Genomic DNA, 27,940 nt, shown 5'->3' with positions numbered 1-27,940 from the left:
ATCAAACTCACAACCTCATGCTTGCCAGGCAGGCACTTATGCAACTGAGCTAAACCCCCAGCCCGACACAAGTTTTTACAGAAAAGAAAAAAGAGACTCATTAAGTGACTTGACCAAGATCATAAAGCTCATTAAAGCCAGAGCTACAATAGAGATCTAGGGCTTCCGATCTGACTTGTGTGTTCTTCCCGCTGCTGTGCTGGGTGTAAGATAAAGGCTGACGCACGAGAAACAAAGGGGCTGTGATTGTAGAAACAGGCAGCACGGACAGTCTGTGTCCACAGCTTACAGGCGGGCTTGTCTGCCCTGTTCCCACTCTGCGGTTCACTGGTTTACTGGCTTTAGCTTCCTCTCATTCAACGCACAGCCTTACAAGGCTTAAGATAAAGGCTACTTCAGAGCCATGGACAGTGATTAATTGGAATGTCAGAGGGCAAGGAGAAGAAGTAATAACATGCTAGCCTCCGGCAAGATGTGAAAGATGTTTATATTCTTTCCCGGGGCTCGAGGATGTGATCGTACCATCTCTCAGGGTTGTGAGACTCCAAGATAATTAGGTAAAAGTACCCCTGAAAAATCACATACAGATTCTCTTTCATTCAACCATTTCATTTTAGCATTTATTGAGCACCAACAAGACCCTAGGAATTACGCTGGGAACTGGAGGAATATGAAGACAAAGAAATAAGGAGTGAGCTCAGAATCATATTACATAGTGTATTTCTGTTACCTTCTTTCCTATTTTTGCTTCTTCTTGTCCAGGATTATATCAGGGGAGATGGGTCTTGTAGTTCTATCCAATTTTCCAGCTTCTTTCCCACAGATTTTTGCTACAGGCCAGTCTGTAGGCTTACAGTCCACTGGCCGAGGGATACCCTGTCTATCGTGCATTCAGCAAATCAGTACTTCACGTACTAAAGCCAGATACAAAGGTGGACAAACTGGAGCTGGGGGTTTAGCTCAGCGGCATAAGCGCCTGCCTTGCAAGCAGGCGGTCGTGAGTTCAATCCCTGGTACCGATAAAAATGAAAAAGACAAAAAAAAAAGGTGGACAAACAAGGTCCCTGCCCTCATGGACCTCACTCGAACAAATCAATGTACAAATGAATATATATTCATAAATGACAGTGACAGTATCAGGAGGTGGGAAGAGAGAAGAAAAACTCAGCGTAAGGACCTCTTAGGGAGGCACAAAGCTGAAACCTTTGAAGGACAAGAAGTCATCCACAAAAGTCACCTGGGTAGAGGCTGGGGATTTAGCTCAACGGCATAAGCACCTGCCTTGCAAGCAGGCAGTCGGGAGTTTGATCCCTGGAACTGATTAAAAAAACAAAATCACCTGGGTAGAGGCCTCCCAGGTGGAGGGAACACGATCATCAAACGTCCTTGAGTGGGAGGGAACATGGTGTCTTCAAAGCAGTGAGGCAGAAACCTAGAGCAGGTCATCGGCTCTCCAGGACTCTGGAGTGAGAGGCAGAATCAGGGAGGCCTTGGAGACTGAGGTAAAGAGTCAGCTGCAACTCCACTGCCCTTCTGACACCCTCTGTTCTCTCTTCTCCATGGAAGTAAAGCTGGCTTGTTCTGCTAGTCCTATTATTCCAAGATGCTGATAAAAGGCTGATAATTAGTTAGAAAAATCTGGCATAGAACAAACCACCGGAGAATGGTCAACTTGAGCTCCTTCTCTTTAGGCAGATAAACTCAGCTGACCCCAGAACCTATAGATAGGGTGGGTGATAACAAAGATTTTCATCCCTCCTCCTGCACCGATCACAGGTCTATGGGAGCATTATACCTGTTGTATATGGACTCCATTTGCTTAAATAGCAGGTATCCCTTGGAGTACATTACTGAATTAACAATTTAAAACCGAGGGGGCAATCAAGCAAGATGGCACACACTTGTAATCCCAGCACTTGAGGCAGGAGAATTCCTGCAAGTTTAAGGCCAGCCGGTGCTACAAAGTGAGTTCAAGGCCAGCTTGAACTGCCTGGTAAAATCCTGTCTCAAAAAGACAAAAACAAACAAATTTAGGAGATAAGGTAAATGTGCAGCAAAATCTCTAATAGAGGTGAGTGATTATAAACCACACGAAGGGTAACACTAAGTATTACTGAAGGAATAAAGCTAATCCAGTAACAGCTCCAGGAGCCACTGAACATTCCTCTGCAAAGGAAACCAGTACCATAAACAGGCCAGAAGGGCAGACTCCTCTACCCTTCAAGTGGGGATGCACGATGGCACTTTGGGTACCTAAGTCTACCCAATATGGGTCAACAGTTTCCAAAACATACAGTTTAACCCAACTTCACTTCCAGGAATCCATCCTTAGACAAAAATCAAAGATCTGGCCTGGCATGGTGGTACACACCTGTAATTCCAACACTTGGAGACTGAGGCAGGAGAATCGCCATGAATTAGAGGTCAGGGTGGGCTTCATAGTGAGTGCCAAACCAGAATGAACTACATAGTAAGAATCTTGTCTCAAAAACCCATGAGAAAGGGAAAAAGAAAAAGAGAGAGAGAGAAAATTTGTTCCACAATTTATTTAAATCTAAGAATTTTCATTATAACGTTATATACTATCAAGTACTTAGAAACAATATAAATATCCAACCTGGATTATATATATCACGGTCCTACCTTCATGGTGGGATAATGTTTGAATGAAGTTTTTGAAGCCCAGTAATGACTAACTTCTGGAAAGTCTCTAAACACCATTTAAAACGATACGCCAAACCGGGTGTGTGGTGCACCCCTGTAATTCCAGCACTCGGGAGGTTGAGGCCGGAGAATTGCCAGAGTTCAAGGCCAGCCTGAGCTACATAGAAAGTTCGAGATCAGCCTGAACCACATAACAAGAACCCTGTCTCAAAAAACAAACAACAGGAGAAACAAAATAAAAGAATATGCCAATGAACTGTTACACTATAGCAGGTCACACGGCATGGCGGGAACAAAGAGGCTGGGGGCAGAGAAAGAGAAAAGTCTCAAAGCCTCGCGAGGAGTTTCCAAGTGGAGAGGAAAGAAAGGTCAAGTCGAGTTCTGAAGAAGATTGGGAAAGTTATATGCCTCTTGAAAAGGCTCGCCCGCTGCACTCATACCTCACAACGGTCACCTGGGCAGGCCTGCAACTGGGCTGGAAAGCCACGCGTGTGGTCAGGACTACTACGGCCCTCCCACTGGACAACGCGGAAGCCGAGCGATGGGCCGCCGGAACAATGCTCAGCACTGGGCCTGCGCAGCTTGGCTTCCCCTGGAGCCAAAAAAGTCCCAGGGCCAACGTGGCCGCCCCGCCCACGTGCAAAAAAGGACGCACAGTGACTACTGCGCAGCTGCGCGCAAGCGCAGTCGGCCTGCTGAACTGCTGGTGTGAAGTTTCACACGCAGGAGGATGAAAGGTTTGTGAGGCTTACCTGGCTTAAGGGGGTGACTTAGAGGTAAAAGAGGCTCTAGTGGAAGAGTCAGGATGGGGCTGAGGCCCCAGGGCCTGACGAGCGCCCCTTCTGAGCTCGTTACCCTGGTCCTCCAGGCCACCGGCCTCGCAGGCCTCTGCTGGGTGCTCTCGGGTCAATCATGGTCTTTGGTCCCAGGCCACCCCGCAGCATCCCCTCCCCATTCAGTGCCTACGTCAGCTTCAGATGGCCAGAGGCTGGACAGTTTGGGAGGCGCAGGGTGGAGGGAGAAAAAGCAGGTCACTAGCCTGGCTTGCGGTCCTGTTCTTTGACTCGGGTGTCTGGACACCTGACTTCCTTGGACGGTGCATGATAGTCTGAATTGCTTCTCTCCTGGCCATTGTGGCTCTCCCTCCATTCCTCACCCAACCTATTTAGGGGCTGGGGATGCCCAGCTTTTTAAAAAGTCAGCCTCGAGCAGGGACAGGCATAAGGCTGTATTGTATACTTAGTAAGAGCCCTGGATAAAAGCAGGCTTTTCCATGGTTTTAACCTCTTATGACTTATGCCGAAGTATGCTTGGGGTGACTGAAGGTGTGGGCATCTAGAGGATGTTGGGAAATGGGAAAGCAAAATGTTTTCTCTTTAAAATGAACTTCAAGGGGTTAGGGATTTAGCTCAGTGCTGTAGCACCTGCCTGGCAAGCCTGAGGTTCTGAGTTAGATTCCCAGTACCCACCTTCTACAAATTTTTTTTGAACATGAATGCTTTTCTGGTCACCACCTGCCAGGCCTAGTACCCACTCACTGCTGTGTTTTTCTTGTCCGTTTGGCTCAGATCATGTCTCATGTGGACGAAGCAGCCCGCCGGCTGTCCAAAGATGGGACAACCCTCTATGCAGTGCTAGAACTTAAGAAGGGTGCCTCACCTGAAGACGTCAAAAAGTCCTACAGGTTTAGACCTTGGCCCTTGACTGAACTCTAGAATTTCCTGCTTTTCTTTCTATTTTGCTTTCAGACCCTTGTTTAGATCTCAAGAAGCCTTTATTTGGCACTGGAAGAGGTCATCACCCCTCTTTAGGGTGACATGGGAAGATACTTAGATCTTGGCCGCTTCCTCCAAGATCCTTTGTACCACATTCTGTGCATTCCTCAACACTATTAGAGATTTGTCCCCCACCCCCATTCATCCTCACCTACCATCCCCAGTCATTTCGCATCCCTCCTTCCTCCTTTTGGGTAGGAAACTGGCCTTGCAGTATCATCCAGACAAGAATCCAGGGGACCCCCAAGCTGCAGAAATCTTCAAAGAAATCAACACAGCCCATGCTATACTGAGTGACCCTAAGAAGCGGAAAATCTATGACCAGCATGGCTCATTTGGAATATACCTCTATGATCACTTTGGCGAAGATGGAGTTAGATACTATTTTATAGCCAATAGTTGCTGGTTCAAGGTACACAGCTCTCCTGGTCCCTAGGACAGATTCTCTGGGTGTGAGGAGGGAGGGAGGGAGGGATCATGAATGGAAATACAGGAGCAGAGTTGGACGGAGGCTTCTCTGCCACCTACAGACACTTGTCATCCTGTGCACACTGCTCACTTGCTGCTGCTGTTGCTGCTGCTGCTGCTTTTGTTGTGGAACACTCAAACCACCACCCGAGGAGACGAGTAGGCAGAGATGTCAACAGCACGTCCGGACACAACCTTCAGGTGCAGGTGAGGACCAAGGGAGATAGTGGGGGCAGATCTGGATTAGCAATGAAAGGAGAGGTCCTATGAAAATGGCAAGTTAATCCCTAACTGTGACAGTTTCAAGCCTGGCGTTGGGGCAAAAATTAAGAAAGAGGAGCTTGATAATATTTCTGAGTGCCTTATGCCATGACCTGGCAGTTTGAATGCAGCATTGGTGGCTTCTAGCTGCTAAGCCCCAATGGGGCGGGATACCTTTCCTAGAAATGGCAGTCGTTGAAAACAGGTTCAAACATGCAGGTTATTGTATCTGTTCCAAAGAAAGATGAGCTGGGGGTGCAGCTCAGTGGTAGGGAGCTCCCCTAGCATACACAAGGGCATAGGTTTGCAAGAAAAGAAGGAGAAGAAGAAAGATAAGCTCTGAGATGGTTCCGATTGCAAATGTGGAGGGGAGTCAGCTGAATTCACACCATGCCACCTTACGACGCTCAAGGAGCAGCTACCAGGTAACGATTTTCTCATCTGTAGACTAAAAGCATGTTATTAAATGCTTGTATATGGAAACATACATATAATTCCATCATAGGAATAAAACATCATTTTGGAAGAGATGAAGATAGTGATTATTAACACAGTAGGAAGAAGGACGAGGTATGTAAAGGGAAAGGCGGCAGCAGTACGTGAAGGACCAGGCCAGGCTTGCTAGCTCGCCCTTAATCCCAGTGCTCTGAGGCAAGAGGACTGCAAGTTGGGACCCTGCTTGGGTGACTTAGTGACTTAGTCAGCCCTTACCTCAAAATAAAAACAACCAAGGGCTGGGGATATAGCCCAGTGGGAATACCTTGGCCCAGTCCTCAGTACCACTACCAAAAATAATAAATAAGAGACACCGACGAACTATATAAACTACCTTCATTAGTGAAGAGTTTATATCCTCATAGAATGGCGTCCAGAGGTTTTTACCTTTGTAGAATTAGGGAGTTTGCCCTGAATTCCAGGTGGTTGTTTGCTCTGGTTAATACATGCCAACTTCTTCTGCCACTAGGTTCTGGCCCGGCGAGGGTACCCACTGCTGCTTAGTCTGTTGGACACATTGGAGAGAGGAGCAAGTAGCCCTGTCCTGACTTTGACTCTGACTTGATCCCCGCTCTGTAAGAATTCCTCCTTCAGAAGCACGGATGGTGACATCCTGTAAGGACACCGTGTCTGGCCCTGGTCCTGGCCGTCCAGGGCCTCCAGCTACTCTTTGTGGCTCCAGTCCCACTCTTACCTGTCAGAGAGCAGTACTGCCACCCCTCCCTGCGGGAGGCCTCAGGCCGTGCCGGCAGACTTTTCCTGAGGGTTCCTTTGCTGTGCTTGCCCTGGCACTTGAGCCAATGTCAGGTAGGTGCCTGAGTCACCTGCAGTACCTCCACCAAGATCCCGGTCATCGAGCAGGGCAGACCCTGTTCTGGGAGCTTCTCTACCAGTAAGTCCTCCTCTGTGGCAGCGATGGGTACCAAAAACGCTTAGCATCCACCACATTCCTAGGCCACTACACCCTCCTGAGGCTGCTCTCATCTTCTGGTGCCCACACCATGGGTACTGCAGCCTCCCCTAGGCCACCATGAGCCAACTGGAAAATGAATGCATTTGACTCTTGCAGATGGCCACCTGTCCTGGGCCTTCCCGACCTTCAGCTCCCGTGCCCATGTGCCCAGCGCCAGGCCCATGTTAGTCTTGGTCCTGTGGGTGGACTGCGGCCGTGCAGCCCTATGCCTACCTGTCGTCTCCATCCTTACCACATCGTCCCAGGCTGACCACCGTAGAGTTGGTTCTTAAAAAGGACTTGAGACATGATAGGAGAAAGATCGTACTCTGCAGACCGTCCCTGCCGCTCATCTTCGTGCTGTGTCCTCAGCATCGTCCCACACCATTCTCTTCTCACCTGCATGGAATCCTAGGGATGCCTCAAACGTCTCTCCCCTCGCCAGGAGAAAGGCCAAGGAACGTCAGTAAATAAAAGAGATTTTAAAAAGACAGACTGTGTCTGGGCTAGAGAAAAAGGCCAGCAGGAGGAACAGACAGAAACCCAGTGCTCACGCCTGGGACCAGCCTGACCTGCAGAGGGGGGTCCGGGGCCGCCGTGGCGTTGGGGCCAAAGCTGCCCGAGCCTGGTGACTACAGTTTTGTCAGCGCTCGGAGATCCCTAGAGACTGATTTCCTGGTGCCCAAAATAGACCCCTGGCATTCGGATCCTTTCTTCCCAGCTCAGCTCCTCCCAATTTCCAAAAAAAGTTAAAATCCTCAGAGCGGCTTCAGCAAAGTGTGTGTGTGTGTGTGTGTGTGTGTGTGTGTGTGTGTGTGTGTGTGTTGTACTAGAATTGCACACGTCCTGGGGCATCACTTCCAGGCATGGCACAGCAGTCTCCTTTCCTCAGGAGACAGAAGAAAGGGCTGGGCAGGGACAGACAGGCTAGATGTCCTGGAAGGAGGTGGTCTAGTCTGCTGGCCTCTTCTGATTCCCACGGACTTGGGGAGGAGGCCAGGGTCACTGGGCGAGCCAGAGGAGGAGGACAGCATTTCAGGTTCCGAGTCAGTCTGGCCAGGGCGCTTCTCTCACCTGAGCGGTGCAGAGCGCCTCCCCCACCAGCCGAAGAAGGGTCCAGCCAGGGCACAGGGGCTGGGCTCACAGGGGCCCTCTGGGTGATGCATGCTTTCTCTGGCCCACCTTCCCCCACGAACAGTGACTGTCGCCCTTGCTGCTGCTCAAAGTCAGTGAGTCAGGGTCACTCCCTCTGTGACAGCTGTAGCTCGCCTTACATGAGCTAAATTGGGAGTCGGAATGTCCCACAGATGCCCCTTGTCTCCCCACCCCCACGGTAATACTGATCTCCTCTCTGGGAAGCCAGGGACAAACAGTGCTGCCCACGGACTGAGACAGACAGTGGTTTGGGGGACAAAACATTTCCCAGGGAGGGAAGGATAGCGCTGCACGTGCCTGAGAGGACCGAGGAGGGGCCAGGGCAGCAGTGTGGAGAGGAGCAGGGACAGGCAGCTGTCAGGAAGGGTCAGGAACTAGCGCAGCGCCCGGCCCAGGAGGGAGCAACTCGAGGGAGCCCGGCATCCGCACCTTCCCAGTGAGCAGGAAGGGCCCAGAGGCAGCAGCACAAGGCCGCAGCAAGGGCCCGCCAGGTCAGGCGCCAGCACCACGGGATGAACTTCACGGTGGGTTTCAAGCCGCTGCTAGGGGATGCGCACAGCATGGACAACCTGGAGAAGCAGCTCATCTGCCCCATCTGCTTGGAGATGTTCTCCAAGCCCGTGGTGATCCTGCCCTGCCAGCATAACCTGTGCCGCAAGTGTGCCAACGATGTCTTCCAGGTGGGTGCGGGCCAGGGCAGTGGCTCGGACTGGGAGACCCTGGAGGGTGACATGCGCTTGGGGCGCTCAGGGAGGCGTGTGGGGCCGCTGGGGCCAAGGAGCAGGTGAGCTGGGGTCCCCGGATTCCAGATTAAGCATGAGTCAGCAGCCGGCCTGCGGGCTGGCCAGTGGCCCTGTGCCAGCACCGGAAGCAGGACACGTCCGCAGGAGGAAGAGCACCCTGCAGAGACCCGGCAGGGGCCTTACGCCTGGCTCTGTAGGTGCCACATGACCGTCTGTGTTCAGCTGGGGCTTCCGACTTAGTCCTTGAGGAGAATCTGGAGCAGAGACGAGTGAAATACTGAAACACTCGAAAATAATCAGAAAACCCCCAAGAGGGACAGAGTGGTAACAGTGGGCAGGCGACTGGGTAGTCTCCGAACTTCAGTTCACCCCACCCAGATCCCCCGGCTGTTCAGGCCCACGAGCTAACAGGTCTGAGGTCATGGGACAAAGGTCATGGGACAAAGGTCACAGAAAACGTCCCCAGCACTGCAGCCAGTCTGGATTCACATGCGGCCGGCCACAGGGCAAGCAGAGCTGAGCAAAACCGCAGTACCCTTGTGGCCGCTGGTGTCACCTTGTTTCATTTCTTACTGAGTTTAGTGGTACATTTTAGGTCTACATAATGATAATGTTCATCACAGGGGATTTGCATCTGTGCATCTGGCTTCTTTTTTCCCATTCCTCTTCCCATCCTTCAACACCCTCCTCCTCCTCATTTACAAATGTTTATTTCTATTTTTTCCTTCTTTTTTCACTTTTTTCTTGTGCTTTTCTTCCTTCCCCCCTCTCCTCTTTCTGTTTCCCTTCCTGTTTGATCATTTTCTTCCTATTTCACAATATGTATTATACTTTGGTCCTTATCTATACTTTCAGTTTTTCATGCCAAAGAAACAACACATGTCCAGCTTATTTCACTTTAAGAGCAGGTTGTTAGGTGCATCCATTTACCTTGGAATGCCTCATGCTTATCCTTATTTATGGCAGAGTAGTACTCCATTGTATAAAAGAATCACATTTTTATCCCTTGATCAGTTGATGAGCATTTGTGCTATTTCCAAGATTTAGGTGTTACAAACTGTGCCACTATAAGCAGGAGTGGCATATATCACTGGGATATGATGCTTTTAATCCTCTCAGGAAGATACCAAGCAGGGGAATAGCTGAGTCAAATGGAACCTCTAGTCCTAGTTTCTCGAGGAGTCCCTACACTGATTTCCAGAGTGGTTTGTACCAGGGTACACTCCCACCAACAGCTGGCCACTGATTGCAAAGATAAAATAAGCATAAATGGGCTTCCTTTCTTGCCCAGAGCTGCCGGTGGAGGCTCGAGCAGATGACACACCCAAAACCAGGGGACCAGGGAGGACAACGGGGGACGTGTGTGTGTGTGTGTGTGTGTGTGTGTGTGTGCGCGTGTGTGTAGGTGCAGGCCCACTAGCGCTTGTAAACAGGTAAACGCTGGATGGACCTGAGCCGGCTCCTTAGTGTACCTGTCAGTGACCGGAACATTGTGAGCAGGTCATGAGGGAGCGTGTCAGACACAAGTAATCCCCAGCCCTGGGGTGCAGGCACCGAACCCAGAGCCTTGCGGCCCCAGGCATGCCAGTCTAGTGCTGCACCACTGAGCTGCACTTCCAATCTCCGCACAAGTTTTTGGGGGGTTTTTTGGAGGTGAGGGAGTTTTGTTTTGTGAGACAAGGTCTTGCTATGTAGTCCAGGCTGGCCTTGAACACACTGTGGTCCTCCTGCCTCGGGCTCCCAAGTGCTGGGATTATAGGTGTGAGCTACCACGCCCAGCTACTAGTGGTTTTAAACAAGAAAATATTTCTCTTTTAGGTTCCTTGAGACAGTGTATTTGGGGGGTGGGCAATGGGACAGCCAGATGAGGCCATTGCAAGCTGTGCCCCTGAGCCAGCCTTTGTCTCTCCTGCCGTTTGCCTGTACTGAACATGATGCCTGCCGGCACCAGCTCCAGCCCTGGCTGAGAGGCTGCACCTTGCCAGCCACCGCACAGCCTTCAGGCTGAGATGCCAAGGGAATGGCAGGAAGAGTTTGCCACCCTTTCCCATGAATTTATAATGAAACAGCTTCCCATTAGAACCTACAATATATGTATCAAAGAGAAGTTTGGAAAACTAAGGTAATGTGTCCTGTAAAAGAAAACAAACACAGAATGCAAACAATGTGGTATCACTTGGCAGAGGGACCCAGGAACAGAGGGCCCTGTAACAGAGGCTGAAAGGTGTTTCACTGACCCCCTTTGCTTGAGGCACAGCATCTGGGTTCCAAGAAGCCACAGAATATTAATCTGGGAAGACTGGAGAACAGTCTGAGTTAAACTCTGTGCAAAGGCAAGGCACTGGGAGGCTGAGGCAGGAGGATTGCTTGAGCCCAAGTGTTTGAAGCCAGTCTGGGCAACATAACAAGATGCATCTCAAAACAAAAGCCCTGTGCTGACTGGGAGGTGACGTGGTTCCCAGGCTCTCAGAGGGCTCTGCGGGCTGGAGCGTTGCACATCTTTTTAAGTTCAGGGCACTGCTGGGTCCTGCACAGAGAGCAGAGTGAGCAGCTCATGCCCTGGCTGCTTTGTCTGGGCGGGTGTGGGGGAGGCTGACCCACTTCTCCTGCTGCTCCTAAGTATATGCATCGCAGTGCAGCGCCGTCTGAGAGATGAGCATATTTAGTTTTTCACACGTTGCCTCCACATTTTGACAACTCGAGGCATAATCAGATTGTCTGTTTTCTACGCATGCCAAGAATAAGCCTCTGAGTTCCTCCATCTCCACACCACTCAGGAAGAAGACCTTTAAAAGAGTCCTAGAAAGTTGCTGGCCATGAAAGCAACACCACTACCACATTTAAACTTGTATGTGCACACTTTTTCAGACACCCTAGGAGTTCATGGCCTGAGAAAAATGAATACACCACTCAGCTCAGCTCCTCAGTCCTCGTCCACAGTACGTGGGAGTCCTTCCAGAAAGTTCCATCACACAGCCCCATGTTTGCATATGTAGATGCACTAGACTGAATTGCTCTTGTTCACTTATTTCCACTGGTGATCATTCTACATCCTCACGTTCATGCTCTGCCTTCCTTTTTAGAGTTGAATTTGTTTTTTTTTTTTTCCTTTTTTAAATTTTTTATTATTTTTTTTATCAGTACTGGGGATTAAACTCATGACCGCCTGCTTGCAAGGCAGGTGCTTATGCCGCTGAGCTAAATCCCCAGCCCTGGCCTTCCTTTTTAAATGGCTCTACTGTGTCTCACTGTTATGATGGAGCAGTCTGTTTAATGCAGGCTCTAAATGCATAGATAGATGCTCCAGGGTTCACTACCCTAAAAACTGCTGTGGCAGACAACAAATAAGAATCTGGGGAAATTGTGATTTGATAAAATCAGATTAATTAGCCAGGTATGCTGGCATTCACCTGTAATCCCAGCACTCGGGAGGCTGAGACAGGAGGATCGACACAAATTCGAGGCCACCCTGGGCTACATAGTAGGGTGCAGGCCAGCCTGCATTGTGTAGCAACATCTTATTTAAAACAAATAGGTTATATTTGGAAATAAAAATTTGAAAAGTTGAAACATTTCATTGAAAACGTGGAACAGGATTAGGAATTTGGGAAGAAGGTGTCCAAAAATCTTACCTTGACTCACACATTTATTTTCATTTTTGCATATTGCTTTCAAGCCCTTCTCCTTGTACGTATTTTTGCATAGTTGCGATTATAATTTAACTACCTTTCTTTAGAGCTGTAACACCTCTCTCTAAGCTGAAACAGAAAACAGAAAAATATGACATTAACCCCTCTAATTTCTGTCTCCTTCGCTCCCCACACGTACACCCACTCAGCTCCCAGGCATTTTGACTAGACCAAAGCTGTCGGTGCGGGAATTGACACAAACATCTCCCCACATGTTTCTGTATTTGTAAACTCTATTCACGTCTGAACTGCTTTAAAGCAAGCCTTCGTGCCTGCCCCACTTCGCCGTGGGCACTTGCTGCTGATCTGTGATGCGTTGTGGCATAGCGGACAGCCGGAAGGTCTTGGGAGAAGGTGGCCAGGAGCAGCTTTTCTGTGGGAGGTCCAGCTAGGGCGACTTGCAGAGGGGAAGTAAGACAGAGGCCTCCTTCTCCAGAGAAAAGACTCTGGGAAGCATCGGCCTCTGACTCACTCCACCCGATTCCAGGCCTGTGGTAGCACTGGGGTCCTCACACAGCGTCTGCTTCCCCAACCGCTTCCATGCTGGCCAAGGGGAGCAGGAGCCCCGCCTGGGGCAGGCTCCCGTCCAGCCGAGGGCCTTGATGCTGGGCAGCTGTGCCAAGGAGCTGCATCCGTGGTGCAGGTTTGCTTTATGAGCAGCTGGTTCACTGAAGTCTCGTGAGTTATACAAATCCCACATCAGGGTTTAGGATCTTTTTCTATAGGGAAAAGGGCTGGGTTTGTGAGAACAAACACCCCCTACTGAGGTCCCTTTTCTGAGTCTGCTCCCATTGGTGCCTTTCATAATTTGCCACGTGATGTAAAGCAGGAGACTATTTTGCCTCTTCAAGTCTGTTTACCCATCTGTGGGTTAAAAGGGAATTTTAAGCTGGTGTGTGTGTGTGTGTGTGTGTGTGTGTGTGTGTGTGTGTGTGTTTTAGATAGGGTTTCATTATGCAGTTCAGGCTGGCCTTAAAATCTCAGTGATCCTCCTGCCTCAGCCTTCTGAATGCTGGGATTACAGAGCTGCACCACTACACCAAGTTTAAACTGATTTTAACATCTCTTGTAGTTCTAACAATCTGGTTTCACAGATTCAAAAAGTAAACTAGGCATGGTGGCACACACCTGTAATCCCAGCCCTTGGAAGGCTGAGGCAGGAGGATTGCTGCGAGTTCAAGGCCAGCTGGAATTACCTAGCAAGACGCTGTCTCAAAAAAATAAAAAAATAGGGCTGAGGATTTAGCTCAATGATGTAAGCACCAGCCTGGCAAGTGCGAGGTTATGAGTTCGATCCCTGGTACTAAAAAATAAATAAAAACAAAAAAGTAAATTCAAGAAAGGATCATGGATTATGATTTTTAAGGCCTTTCTGTTCTCCCACCAGCAGGGTTACAGTCCTTCCAGAGCAGGGCTGCCTGTGTCACCCCAGCCCCACCAGGCCCCGTCAGCTCTAGCTAGCTCTGCTCAGAATCCTCCTCACACCCACAGAGGCTCTGCATAGGTCAGGTCTCCTGCCTGCTGTTCCCACAGCTTCCCCAGCAAGTCCGAGGGGCTGGTTCACAGAAGCTTTGTGGTCCACCATTCACCCCGGGCGGAGCAGATCTACTCCAACAAGCTGCCTTACGTCCCGGCCCCGTGCACCGCCCTGGCACTCCCGGGGTCACCAGGGAAGGGGACATCCTGAGAGAAGCAGGCATTGCCTGACTAACCGCATTTCCAGAGCTTCCGCTTGGGCATTTCTTTTCCATGCTACTGACACATCACAAAGGGGCTGGAGGGCACCAAACAGTCTAGAAGAGGGTCCACTCAAGGCACAGAGGCAGCTCTGAACACAGCCTAGAATTCAGCTGCATTTATTCCTTTCTCTGCGTACGTGTGCGCATGCGTGTATTTTGCGCTGGGGCCAGAAGCCGGGGCTTTGCACACTGCACCACTGAGCTACAAGCCCCGCCCTGTTCTTCTATCCTTCACAGCAAAGAAAGCAGTTATTTTATGCCTAGTGGTTTTGTGGAGTTCCTTGTTTTTAAAGTCTACTCTAGGACTGTTAGCATTTCCTTTGTGTCTATGCAGTGCTTTATAATTTATAGAGCATCTTCACAAACGTGACTCCATTTGAATGAGATAGAATTGATGTTATCTCCCCTGGCAGGGAGAACACGGGAAACAGGTCACAGTCAAACAAAGGGACAGGAGAGGAACATAAATCAAGGTGTCGGGTTCTGCCTCCTGCCCGTCTCCTCATTGGCACAGGAAGTTTTACCTTATGGGGTTGACTCCCTTGTGTAAATGTAGCATTTGAGGGAAGAACAGGGCATTTCTGTACGCAGTAGAGTCAATCAGCTATTTCTTGGTCTTAAAATAGAAAGATAAACAGATACAGAAGATAAGATGTTGCTGAGTGGATATTTGCCAGCTGGCCAAAGAATCTTCAGCCCAGAGTAGGCTGTCAGCTATGAAGATGCGTTAAGAAGGTTACCATCTATAACATACTTACTGCAGCCATACGGTCACTCACCCCAGGCTCTAAAACTCTTTTTTTTGATGAGAAAATTTTAGGACCTACAGTCAAGGCAGAGAATAATTTTTTTGTGCCATCGACCCATTCATCAGTTTGGGGAACCTACGGATCCCTTCTAAGAACAATGTTTTAAAATGCACATAATATAATTCATATACTCATAAAACAAACCGACTGCACTGAAATAAAGGATACAGGTGGGTGCGGTGGAGGACACCTATAAACTCAGAACTGCGGGAGGCTGAGGCAGGAGGGTCACAAATCCAAGCCCAGCCTGGGCAGCTGAGCAACTCAGTGAGATTGTGCCCCCGCAATAAAAAGGGCAGGGGAAAAATTGTTGATTCTTAACAAAGGACTCCAAAAAACTTAACTGGTTTTATTTATAAAGTCCAGATAAGCATATAGTACGTAAACAGATAGACAGTACACATATGCTGTTAACCTTTGGTGGGGGAAGTGGAGGTATTGGCAGGAGGGTTGTTGGGGTCCGTGCCTAGACCTCCAAACTCTAGACAGGTGCAGGGCAAAGGCTCAAAAGAATGAGACATGCGGCATGGTCTAGGGCTGCGGGAGGAGTGAAGTCCTCCGCAGAACTCCTAACTCTGCTAGCCGGCGGCCGACTGACCCTGGGCAGACTGTGTTTAATCAGAATAAGCCCAGAGTTGAGTGGACAATGGAGGAAACCTGAGCAGGATCTTGGGAGGTGTTCAAGGACCCCTCAGAGCCACAGACGATCTCGGGGTGGCCTCAGCTGTGGCCTATCCTGCCCCCTGAGGTGTCTCCTGTTCTCAGTTCAGCTATGCCCAGGGCATTCAGCTTCGATGCTCTCCCACACGGGGGGCGAATGTCTATAATGACTCTTAGAGAGGGAGTAATGGAAAAAACAAGCAAACTTGGGAAACACTGGAATATAATTACCAAATATCTAAAGCGCGTTCAATAGACTAATACATAATGAGATCTAGCAGTCAGCCTGGTAACGACCGTAATGTAGAAGTAGTGATTTTTTTGTTTTGTTTTGTTTTAGAGACAGGGTCTCCCTAACCTGCCCAGACTGGTGTCAGACTTGCCATCCTCCTCCTGCCTCGGCCTCCCAAGTCGCTGGGTGTACAGGTGTGCACTGCCAGGGTAGTGTTTTGAGATTTCAGCAACAATAGCAACGTGACATGAAAAGGACTGAGATTTCTGTTGGTGATAAAGTCGCAGGTGCGGCTGCAGCCGTCACGGTTCGTTGCCTGCAGTCATCACTAAGGAAAATTTCAATTTCGGCTACACTTAGCAAGAATAAAAGTGCAACTTTTTTCGCCATTTAAATTCACACTCCCTGAACTCTGTGCGTGGATCTTTGGGGGCAGTCTGCGGCCCAGGCTCAGGGCTCTCGCATTAGAGGCCCCCAGCTCTCTCCAAACACCAGCTGGCGACTCCGAGCCCTCACTGACCTCCTCCTCTCCCCCTCATCCGCATCCGAGGCACTAGCTGGTCCCTCGGATCCCACTCTGGCCTCCCGGTCTTTCCACAGCTGCTGCAGCTGCTGCTGGGGTCTCAGGGCGCAGCGTGACGGCCCCCACTGTGACGCCTGCTGCCCAGCAGCGCCTCGCTCTTCCCCGCGCCACGGTCCATGTTGCAGCCTGAGCTCCTGCACGCCCTCGTGCCTCCTGAAACTCTTTGCACCCCACGATCTCCTGCCACCCGGCTACCCTGACTTCAAGGCCTCCTCAAGTTGCTTCCTCGGACCCAGCCTTGATCTTGTAGTTTCGCGAGCACCGCGCGTTCGCCTCTGTGCTCGGCTTTATTACGGCGCTCTAGCGCCCCTCTATGGTCACGCGTGGGCTGAGCACTGCATATTTTTGTTTTTGTTTTGTTTTGCCCTCTAAATCCTAAAGTCCTTGTGGGAATTTTGAAAAGAGGATGTTATAGCAAACAAAAATTTAATTTTTATCCACTTTGTAAAATAATTTGTAAACTGTACAGAGGAATTTGGGAAGCGTACAGGAATACCAAGGAGATTTGTAAATCCCATCTCCTTTCAAAATTCAGATCCGACTGCCTAGATTTATATCTGATTTTTGTCTTTATTTTAGAGACAAGTTCTCGCTACATAGACCAGGCTGGCCTTGAACTCTCAGTCCTCCTGCCTCAGCTTCCCAAGTGCTGGGCTCATAGATTTGCACCACTATGGCTGACTCCTATATCCTCATTTTTACATCTAAAATAGCATGAATCTTTCCCCATGTTGTTAAAATCTCTCCAGTGGGTGCACATCTGTGGTTCCTGTACTCAGGAGACTGAGGGAAGGTGATCTGGGGTTCAAGGCCAACCAGGGCTAATAGTGAGCTGGTTCTGCACGGTGAGAAACCAGAAACAAAAACAAAACTATTAAAGATAGTTGGATAACATTCCATTGTTATTTATTTAAATTTCCTCTGCTATTAGATATCTATGTTTTTTCCAATAGGAAAAACAGTTATTTATTCTGATCACAAAAATAATAGATGTCTCATATAAAACTCAAGCCTCATAGATAATACAGATTGCGGCCTACATGCAACCTCCTTCAATGCTGCTACCAGGGAAACATACCGTCAGCAGACTGGTGTTTATTATGCCATGATTTTTGTTTTGTTTTGTTTTGTTTGGTACCAGTGATCGAACTCACAACCTTGCACTTGTCAGGGAGGCGCTTATACTGCTGAGCCAAATCCTCATATGCAATGTTTTTCTCTATAGTAACACACATATTACCAAAAAAAGGAATTTATAACAAGTACAATGTTTTCACAGTACTTATCCACTTAACAATTCACTGATATTTCCCATGACAGTGATGCTTATGCGCTCATCCTTTTTACCAGATGAAGGGAATGGCATGATTCGCCTGATCATTTTGTCTGTTCCCATTTTATGCAGCTGTTTCTAGGGTTTTAATAAACACCTTCTTGCAGACTCTGTTATGTGTATGTCTATGGAGTCTGTATTCCAAAGTGGAATTACTAGGCCATCTCCATGTTCCCTGTCTTTTGTGGTGTCTTCTCCTGAGTAAAACTTTTAAGATATTTCTCAGGCCAGCCAAGGGGGCTCACACTTGTAATCCCAGCATTCGGGAAGCTGAGGCAGGTGGATTACCTCAAGTTTGAGGCCAAATTAGGCTACACAGTGAGTCTGACGCCAGCCTAAACTACGTAGTGAGACCCTACTTCAAAAGACAAAACAAAGCCGGGTGTGGTGGTACATTCCTGTAATCCTAGCACTCAGGAGGCTGAGGCAGGAGGATCATTGCATGTACAAGACCCGCCTGAGCTACAAAGTAAGTTCAAGGCCACTCTGAACTGCATAGTGAGACCCTGTCTCAAAAAGGCAAAACAAAACAAAACAAAAATTTTAAAAATTAAAATAAATGTATTTCTTGGATCCTGGAGTGATGCATGTAATTCCAGCACTTGGGATGCAGAGGCAGGAGGATCACCATGGGTTTGAAGCCAGCCTGGATTGCATAATGAATTCAAGGCCAACATGGACTACACAGCAAGGACCTGTCTCAACAAAAACAAACAAATAATGCAATTCTTGAAAAATTAACAGTTTGATGCACCTTTTCCCCTTAATATGCTTTAGAACAAAAACCCAAAAGCTTAAGATGCTCCCACTACCTAGAAGTCTTCCTGCTTGGCTCCAGCTGCCACGCCATCCTTACTATAGTAACGGGCTCCAAGCAGCTTAGCATGAGCCAAGGGCCCCTGAAGTCCAGTGAAGTGACCTTTACTGTACTACCACTAGTCGCAGTTAGTCCTGGTACCAAATGGCACGCGGATATGTTGGCAAAGGAAGTGGGAAGGGCAGATACGGCCACAGGTATGGCAGGAAGGAGCGCGTCTTCTAGAGGTTCGGAGGAAAGCCAGCCAGGCTGGAGTAATTAGGTTTCAATACCTGGAGGGAGCCAGACCTCCAAGCACACACCTGTAGCCCCTGCCCTCCGGGAGGCTGAGGCAAGAGAAGCACAAACTCAAGTCCAACTCAGGGAAATTAGAGATTTAGCGAGACTCTCAGCCAGGCGTGGTGGTGCACATTTGGAAGGCTGAGGCAGGAGGATCCCCATGAATTCAAGGTCAGCCTGAATTACATAGGGAGACCTTGTCCTCCCCAAAGAAAGTCTGTCTTGAAAGACAAAGGGGGGCTGGGGATTTAGCTCAGCGGCATAAGCACCTGCCTTGCAAGCAGGCGGTCCTGCATTCGATCCCCAGTACCGACCTGGCAGGAGACAGAAGGCTGCGTGCAAAGGCAGCCTCGATGGTGGTGTCCACTGCAGGGAGCAGCACCTGCCCCAAGGCTGAGGGTGAGAGGGCAGAGTTGAAGTCCCTTTTGCCAGTGTCCCGGAGGCCGCCCCTGCAGACTCAGGGACAGCAGACTTCCAGTGTCCCCTTCTCAGCCTCTGGGGCCCAGGAGGGAGGTGGTGATGGAGCAGTAGATTGAGCACTAAGGGTTCTCTGGTCAGTGCTGGAGAGCGGCAGTGTATCCCAGCCCTGGACTCTGGGTATTCTGAAGGAAGCACTAAGGCCAAGATATGCCAACAAGTCCTGATTACTTTTTGTACAGTTTTGTGTTGCTGAGATGAGGTCTCCCTATGTAGTTCAGGCTGGCCTTGGACTTATATAGCCTGAACTCACAGGGATCCTCCTGCCTCAGCTTCCTGAGTGCTGAGAGTATAAGCGTGTGACACCACACCCATCTCCGTGACACCACACAAACAGGAAATTTACTGTTTTAACTTGTTTCCCAGCCTGGCCTCACACTCCTGGCTCCAGTGACCCTTCTGCCTGAACTGCTCCCCCAGTGGGAGTGACCTCAGGTGCTCACCCCTGTGGTCGGCTGACCGGAACCTCTCCTAGATGCACAGGTCAGCAACGTTAGTTACGGTCACACTTTGTGCGACCACGGCCGCCTCCACAGCTTTCCCAGCTTCTCAGACTGCAGCTCTGGCTCTGTTAAATACTAACTCCCAATTACTCCCCCCTCTCCAGCACCGGCAGCCCCGGCCACCTTCCATCCCTGCACTTGGCTAAGAGGACTCACACGACACTGGTCCTGCGGTGTCTGGCTGACTTTGCGTAGTGTAGGATCTCCAAGCTTGGCCTGTGCTGCGGGCTGGAGCCCTGACCACTTTTATCTCTGTTAGTGTCTGCAGTAATCTATGTGACCCTTATCAGCACCATCCATTCCACTGTGTCCCACCGTGTTCTGCTGATAACACAGTTTATGTGATTTCTTCCCATTCTCTGCTGTATCTCTCTCATTTAGTCAAAGAGACTAAGTTTTCTTTGTTTCTTTGTAAATGTTAGGTGGAAACCAGGTTGATTCTTGGAGAGTTTCTCCTGCCAGCGGTGGTCTCCTCCTGTTCTCTCCTCCCGGGCCTTTTCTCCTGCCCTAATCTCCCGCTGATGGCTCTTCTTTCAATAGGGCCCGTTCTTGACTCCACCTGCTGTATTTACCTTGGCTTTCTTTTTTTTAAACTGTCTTTGCTGCCTGGCTGTTGTCACTGATGCAATCTCTGTTTAGCTCTTTTGCTTCTTTGGTGAATAGAGGAGTGTGAGCTGAATTAATCCGAAGTCGAGTGTCCCCAGATACCTCGAATACCGCTCACATGGAGCCCGGTGAGTCATCTCCGCAGAGCCGTGCACACATCCCCGGAGGACTCCCCTGAGGTTCGCTTCATTTCCTCTCCTCGTCACAGACAAGCAGATCATTCTGGTTGGAAGTGGCACCTGAGATTTTGATGTTTACTTTGCTTAAGTACCTTCAACCCGCAGTTACATCATGGCTCACCCAGCTGTGGTGTTTTCCTCTGTGAAGGGTTGATGATTGGTCCTTCGTGACTCTTTTACTTCAAAAACAAAAACGAACCATCTCCACCGAACACGTCATCCTTCAGCCGGCCTGAATGTCCTTGCATCTCACCAGGCAGGATAGGCCCCGGTCACACCTTGGCTCTGCTACTTGCTACCTAAGAACCCGAGCACTTTATTGAGCTTCTCCCGGCCACGGTTTCCTCATCTTTGAATTGGGGCAAGTGTCAGCACTTACTTCAGAAGGGTGCTGTGAGGGCAAAGTGACCCCAGAGCCATCCGACACAACGCGGGTGCTCAGTAGATGACGGTCACTGTCATCTTTCTTTCTGTTTGTTTTTTTTTTTTTTAAACAGAGTCCTGCTGTGTAGCCCAGGCTGGCCTTGAACTCACGGCAATCCTCCAGCCTCCCAAGTGCTGGGATAACAGGTGTGCACCACCACCCCCAGCTCACTGTCATAGTTCTTGTTGTGTAAATGAAAGGGAAATATTTATCTTCACTGTTTTTTCAAGGTGCTCCAGAGGATGAATTCAATAATCTCTGCTGGGTGGAGTGGTGCACTCCTAATACCCCAGCTACACGGGAGGCTGAGGTAGGACCTCAAGTTCAAGGCCAGCCTGGGCAACTTAGCAAGACCCTGTCCCAAATCAAAAACAAAAGAGGCCAGAGCAGAGCTGAGTGGTACAGAGCCCTGAATCCAGTCTCTAGTACACCCTCCCCCTGCCTTCATGCACAATTGTGATGATGAAGGTGACATCTGGAAAGCTCAGAGCCTGGCACTCAGTAGGTACTCAACATGCCAGAGAAGGCTGAGTAGGGCACCTCTGCCTCAGGGGTGCGAGGGGAGGATACACTCGGGGAGAAGGCACACCCCAGAATTTGTCTCTGCTCTGGGCTGGAAGTCCTCGTTCCTCCCGTCAAATACATCCTGAGCTCCTCTGTCTGTTTACCACCTGCAAATCCAATCAGTCTGGTGACTTCCAGGGCCCAGAGGCTTGGCATTCTCTCCTTATCGCCTTGGATTTTTGTTTTTTTGTACCAGGTATCGAACTCACAGCCTCACATTTATGCTCAACACTTATGCCGCTGAGCTAAATCCCCGGCCTTCTCCTTGGATTTTATTTTATTTTATTTTATTTTATTTTTTTAACTTGGTCTCTAGATTTGAGTCTCCTTGGATTTTAAATATTAATAGGTAATTGTATTAAGCAGAGCCTATGATCGTACCTTTTAATACATTCTGTAGATGAAACCGAGAAATATTCATATAATTCTACTTACCGAGACAGATGCACAAAGCCGGCCTGGGATAATCTCAAACTTACCTGTTCAAGTTTCATTGTGAGCTCAAGGGTTAGCGTCCTGCAATTCCCAGGAAATTCCGAGAGAAATGCGGCATTCATAGCACATGCTGGGTTCTCCTGCTAAGCTAAGGTGCCACCTCAGGGTGGCACTAGGGTTCCTGCCTTGCCTACCAACCTTGCCCCTAACCTTACCACACGCCTTGCTAAAACTTAGGGGCTCTGTTATTGAAGGAGGAGGAGGCAGAAGAGAAAAAAGAGGAACAGATGATTCTAGAAGTCTCTGCCAGCAACTTCTCCTCCTGACTTGAATGCTCTCTGCGTGTGATGGGCCTTGCTGCACACATCCACGGGTCCTTCCAAAGCAGGCCTCCAGATGGTGTCTAAGGATTTAGAGACCCAGGTGTAGTGGCACACAGGTGTTAATCCCGGCACTCTGGGGGGCTGAGGCAAAAGGATTGCCTGTTCAAGCCTAGCTTGGGCAACTTAGTGATCTGGTGAGATCCTGTCTCAAAATAAAAAATCAGTAAATAAAAAGGGGTCAGTATATAGTGCAGTGCAAAGGCCCTGGGTTCAATCTCCAGTACTAAAAAAAAAAAAGCGGGGAGTAGATTAGAGAGTTGCATGGAAGTCACTTGTAGAATCTAAGCATACAAAGGTAAAGGTCACCATCGTCTCCATTATCCTCTGAGAGGGCATAAGCTCCTGTCTGATTAGTATTAAACTCCGCTGTAAGTAGCAGAAAATGCAAAATAATGGTGGCGGGGGCTGTGGCTCAGTGGCAGAGTACTTAGCTAGTGTGCAGGTCTGCTGTCTTCAGGGAGGATCTCACCTCTGGCTAAGCTCTGGGGCTCTGTTACTGGAGGAGAAGGACACTGAGCAGTCTCTTGCATCTCTGTTTCTGCCCCCACTTCAGTAATTTCCTTTTCTCCAGACAAACGTCTGCTCTGTTTCTGACACGCACAGGTCAATGTTTAGCCCACTTCCTCAAGGCTTCTCAGTTCCAAAGCAGCATGGCTGCAGCCGGCTCAGCCTCTGCACCTCCCTCCAAACTCCGGGGCAAAGACACTGATTGGTCCTGCTGGGCAAGACAGTCACCCGCAGCCGGTCCTGTCCTCTGTGGCCAGGGGCCTCGCAGATCTCCCCCTTTTAGGACGGGATGAAGCAGCTCTGTAAGAAAGGGGTGTGCGGGTTTCAGCCGTAGTTGTCTGCCTGGATTTTAGGGCAGAGAGTTTAATCCAGAGCCCAGCAACCCCCTGGCACACTCAGCACATGATGGATGTTGATAAGCAGCGCACTCAGCCCAGGAGCTCAGCACTTTCTCTTTGCGCCCCACCAGGACTGCAGAGAATTTCCCCAAAGCATGGCCTCAGAGGCCCCCAGCCTGGGAAACACAGGCTGCGTAACTCCGAGCCCCTTTCTGCCGAGGCTCACCGTGCCTCTTCTCTCCCACACCTGCTCTTGCAGGCCTCGAACCCTCTGTGGCAATCCCGGGGCTCCACCGCTGTGTCTTCAGGAGGCCGTTTCCGCTGCCCATCGTGCAGGCATGAGGTTGTCCTGGACCGGCATGGCGTCTATGGTCTGCAGAGAAACCTGCTAGTGGAGAACATTATCGACATTTACAAGCAGGAGTCCTCGAGGTGAGCTGCTGTCTAAGGGGCTTCCTAGTTCCCTCTCTCCAGGCTGCAGCTCAGTCCTGGGCCTTGCCAGCCCTCTAGGACTCTGTGCGTGGGATGGGACATCCCTGACCACTGTGCCCCATCCTTGGATCCAGCTCTGCTACCTCTTAGAGCTGTCTCTTCCCCAAATGAAGAGCACTGTGGCAGCCACTCTCCAGCTGGGCACAGCATCAGCTGCAGGAGCTCAGAGAGCAGGTGGTGGTCAGGGAGGGGTTCACTTTCAGGGCCCACCCGCCCCACTGGCCTGGCCCTGACCCTCGCTGCCTCCCTTCCTGCTGCCCCCAGGCCGCTGCACTCCAAGGCTGAGCAGCACCTCATGTGCGAGGAGCACGAGGAGGAGAAGATCAACATCTACTGTCTGAGCTGCGAGGTGCCCACCTGCTCCCTCTGCAAGGTCTTTGGGGCCCACAAGGACTGTGAGGTGGCCCCGCTGCCCACCATTTACAAACGCCAGAAGGTATCACGGGGTGGGGGATAGGGGGCAAGGATGAGGGCAGGATCAGACCCACAGATCAAGGGGACCATTCCTGCTCCATGATTCTGAGGACCTGAGGAAGCCACCTGATTTCTCTGGTCCCCATGCTCCCATCTGTCTGAGAGTTGTCACAAGCAGGGATGAAAACAGTGTGTGGTGGACCAGACACTCCCAAGGGCCTCTCGCCATCAAACAACTGTTTCTGCATAAACCTTGTTTTAAATGGGGCCTTCCGGGGGAGCAGGCAGAACAGGGGAGAGCAAACCTTGTATAGTCAGCACAGAAAGGGCCTCATTTCCCGGAAGACCATGCTAGCGCCCTAAAAAGTGGGACAGCTACATCCAAGGCTCCCAAGACCCCAGGTTAAAGTGGATTCCTAGGTGCTAAATGGCCAATTGCACCACCTGTCTTTCAACAGAAACAAATGCAAATTCTGTCTGGAGGAAAAATAGGTCCTTAGGTTCTCCTTAGATTAAGATCAACAAAATAGCTGGGGATATAGCTCAAAAGCACAAGCATCCGCCTGGCAAGTGCTGGGAGTTCAATTCCTGCTTAAAAACAAAAACAAAAACAAAAACAAAACTGACTGATCATACACAAAGGAATGTACTCCACAAGTGAAGCTGGCAGAAACAAAAATTATAGTTTAGGCCCTAGAGTAATTCAGAGGTTAAAATGATTACAGAATAGAATGGATTTGATTTGATTGATTTAATTTGATTTGATTTTTGAGCCAGGGTTTCACTGTGCAGTTCAGGCTGGCCTTGAACTCACTCTGTAGCCCAGGACTACCCTCTAACTGACAGGAATCCTCCTGCCTCAACCTCCCTAGTGCTGGGATTACAGGTGTGTGCCACCATGCATGGCACAATGATTTTTAAAAGATGAAAAAATAAAATATGCAAATTTTTTTAAAAGCATAATAGAATATCAAAAATGCCTGCACAGTCACTGACCTCAGTGGCACACGCCTATCATGGCAACATTTGGGAGGCTGAGGCAAGAGGATCACCACCAGTTTAAGGCAGCCTGGACTACATAGTGAGACCATGTCTCAAAAACAAAAAAACAACCATTGCCACCAGCACAACAAAAAATAACCATGCAGTTTTGACAACCAAATAGAGAATTTAGAAATAAAGAATAATTGTTGAAAGAAAACATTCAGTGGATGAAATAAATGATGGATTTCTTTGGGGAGAGAATTATCAAATATGACAAGAGGACTGAACACAAACTGACCATTGCCCTGGGAGATGAGAAGACCAAGGATGAGAAGGTCTAGCATGAGTCTCGTCAGACTCCCAGAATGAGAGAATAAGGCATGGTGGTGCACGCCAAAACTCCCGGCACTCAGGAGCCCAAAGCAGGAGGACAGCTAGGAGTTCAGGCCAGCCTGGACTTCCTAGTGAGGCCCGTCTGAGGTGGGAGCAAAAATGGTTTTCCATGAATGGATGTCACGGAGAAAGTCTCAGAATGATAGAAGACATGCATCTCCAGCTGAAGCTTCAAGCCCAGGGCCTGGCCCAAGGTGGGCCTTGAAGATGTCTTTTCCTTTCTCATTTGGTGGTGGAGGGCTGCTTCCTCCTCCTTCTGGAAGCCTCAGACTGTGCCTCCTCGATCACTGTAGATGCCCTGATTGTGGAGGGGTGGGTGGAGGAGCTGTCTTTTCCTGGGGGTGAGAGGGGCGTAGTCACGCGCCAAGTGCTCGAGCTCTGAGAGCTGGCCTGTGTGTGTGACAGAGTGAGCTCAGCGACGGCATCGCCATGCTGGTGGCCGGCAATGACCGAGTGCAAGCAGTGATCACGCAGATGGAGGAGGTGTGCCAGACCATCGAGGTGAGCCTGGGTGGGAGGGACAGGGGCAGAGGCCAGCTGGGAGGGCCGAAGAGAACCAGTCCTCTCTGACCTCGGGCCAAATTGGCCAGAAATTTTCTGGGCTTCTGGAAGTGGGGGAGTGCGCTTAGCCAGGCTGCCTGGTTTGAATCCCAGCCCTGCAGCTCACTAGCTCTGTGACTTTGGTCCATTTACCTAATTTCTCTGGGTTTGGGTTGTGTTTTTTAACTATATATAAAGCAGTGATGAGCTGGCCATAGTGGTGCACACTCTAATCCTAGGACTCAGGAGGCTGAGGCCAGCCTGAATCAGACAGTGATCCATTCTTGGCCTTTTGGCTACGATCAACTGAATTACAGTGAGACTGTGTTTCTAAATAAATAAATAAATAAATAAATAAATAAATAAATAAGTGATGATGATAGTGATATAGTGACTACTTTATGGGGTCTTTGGAGGAATTAAACGGAATAATGCAGATCAAACCTGGGTCCAGAATAGGGTAAGGACCTTTAAAATGCTTGTTGTTATTGTTATGGAAAAGATCCGACCTGTATTCTGGCTGTGCACGGAAGGGAGTGGTAATCAGGTCAGTTTCCTTGGCTCCCTGTGAAACTTGGTCAGTGGAGAATGGAATGAGTAGCCCGCCGTCCTACCTGCGGGGTCCCAGCCGCGCCTTCCTCCTCCCTTGCTCTGGGTCTTTTAGGACAACAGCCGCAGGCAGAAGCAGCTGTTAAACCAGAGGTTTGAGACGCTGTGCGCGGTGCTGGAGGAGCGCAAGGGCGAGCTGCTGCAGGCGCTGGCTCGGGAGCAGGAGGAGAAGCTGCAGCGCGTCCGCGGCCTCATCCGCCAGTACGGAGACCACCTGGAGGCCTCTTCCAAGCTGGTGGAGTCGGCCATCCAGTCCATGGAAGAGCCGCAGATGGCGCTTTACCTCCAGGTAGGCCCCCCGGGGAGGCAGGAGCCTCGCGCAGTAGCCGGGGACCCGGGTTCGAGCCCTCGCCGTCGCATCCCCACCCCGCGCAGGGGCTTGGCGAGGGCCGGCCAGCGCTTACTCGCCCCTTTCCCCCTGCAGCAGGCCAAGGAGCTGATCAATAAGTGAGTAGCGCGGGCGCGGGCGGGGAGGGCGCGGGCGGACCCCTCGGGCTGGCGAGGCGCTGCGGGCTGAGCCGCGGTGGCTGCGGCAGGGTCGGGGCCATGTCCAAGGTGGAGCTCGCCGGCCGGCCGGAGCCGGGCTACGAGAGCATGGAGCAGTTCTCCGTGAGCGTGGAGCACGTGGCGGACATGCTGAGGACCATCGACTTCCAGCCCGGTGCGGCCCCGGGGAGGCCGGCTGCGCGTGCAGAGCCGGGGCGGGGTGCGGCGGGCCCGCCGGAGGGGTGAGGGCTCCCCTCACCTGTCCTCTCCGCCAGGCGCCTCCGGGGAGGAAGAGGAGGACGAGGTGGCGCTGGACGGGGACGAGAGCGGCGCAGGCCCCGAGGAGGAGCGGCCCGACGCCCCCGAGGGTGAGGGGTGAGGGGGGCGCGACTGCGGGCACTGGCGCCCCTACCCCGGGGGTCGCCCTGCACCCCCAAAGCGCTTTCCCTGCACCCGTACCTCCAGGGCTTAGGGGAGCTGGCCGCGTCGAGGAGGGCTGGGCCCGCAAGCTGGCCTTGGGGCTGCCCCGTTGGTTGTCTGGAGCTCCTGTCCCCCAGCCTCCTCTCCCCGACACAGGCCAGCACTGACCCGCGCCTGCCCGCCGTGCAGCCGGGGCCCCGGGCCGCGCCAGGGTGAGAGGAGCTGCGCGGAGACCACGCTGCAGCCCGGCTCTGCGCCCGGATCCCGGAGGCCTCAATAAAGCCGCATCCCCGGCCCACCCCGCCTCTCCTTTCGCCGCCCCAGGGGACCTCGTCCCCATCCCCCACTTCCCGCTGGAGGGCGGGAGGGAAACGGCCCTTCCTGGGGCTCCGCGCCCCGGCTCCATCCCAGGTCCCCGGGCTCAGGGCGCCGGGAAGGAGGGCAGGGGCGGGTGCTGTCCTCGGACCTCTGAGTGCTGGGACCGGGTGGGGGCGACGGGACCACAGGGCTGGCCAGGGCCGCCGTCCCCGCG

At 50.8% G+C, this 27,940-nt stretch overlaps 2 protein-coding genes and 1 long non-coding RNA gene across 5 annotated transcripts; 2 read left to right on the top strand and 1 right to left on the bottom strand.

Annotated features, from left to right (window-relative positions):
* Positions 1-7,108, top strand: Dnajc5g (DnaJ heat shock protein family (Hsp40) member C5 gamma). 2 transcript variants are annotated; one of them, XM_063230819.1, is made up of 5 exons: positions 1-3,401; positions 4,233-4,348; positions 4,638-4,851; positions 4,970-5,114; positions 6,733-7,108. In XM_063230819.1, the coding sequence occupies exons 2-5, from the start codon at positions 4,236-4,238 to the stop codon at positions 6,906-6,908; spliced, it is 648 nt and encodes a 215-aa protein (XP_063086889.1). In that variant the 5' UTR covers positions 1-3,401; positions 4,233-4,235; the 3' UTR covers positions 6,909-7,108. The 2 variants fall into 2 exon arrangements, with proteins under 2 accessions (XP_063086889.1, XP_063086894.1); XM_063230824.1 differs by having other exon boundaries at positions 352-3,401; positions 6,133-7,108.
* Positions 4,809-7,843, bottom strand: LOC134471631 (uncharacterized). The gene is made up of 2 exons (XR_010041135.1): positions 7,188-7,843; positions 4,809-7,014 (listed from the first exon to the last, which is right to left on the bottom strand). It is a non-coding gene; the product is annotated as an uncharacterized LOC134471631 (long non-coding RNA).
* A 136-nt stretch (positions 7,844-7,979) lies between these two features.
* Trim54 (tripartite motif containing 54) lies at positions 7,980-27,706 on the top strand. Of its 2 annotated transcripts, XM_013155700.2 has the most exons (9): positions 7,982-8,450; positions 23,330-23,502; positions 23,827-23,998; positions 25,759-25,854; positions 26,558-26,791; positions 26,927-26,949; positions 27,039-27,163; positions 27,264-27,356; positions 27,565-27,706. In XM_013155700.2, the coding sequence occupies exons 1-9, from the start codon at positions 8,283-8,285 to the stop codon at positions 27,573-27,575; spliced, it is 1,095 nt and encodes a 364-aa protein (XP_013011154.1). In that variant the 5' UTR covers positions 7,982-8,282; the 3' UTR covers positions 27,576-27,706. The 2 variants fall into 2 exon arrangements, with proteins under 2 accessions (XP_013011155.1, XP_013011154.1); XM_013155701.3 differs by lacking the exon at positions 27,039-27,163 and having other exon boundaries at positions 7,980-8,450.
* The last annotated feature ends 234 nt before the right edge of the window (positions 27,707-27,940 follow it).

This window comes from Cavia porcellus, unplaced genomic scaffold (assembly GCF_034190915.1).
Source record: "Cavia porcellus strain 051 isolate PalLab524CR breed Dunkin Hartley unplaced genomic scaffold, mCavPor4.1 scaffold_1, whole genome shotgun sequence".
Taxonomy (NCBI): domain Eukaryota; kingdom Metazoa; phylum Chordata; class Mammalia; order Rodentia; family Caviidae; genus Cavia; species Cavia porcellus.
This window is presented reverse-complemented; position numbering and strand designations above follow the sequence as displayed.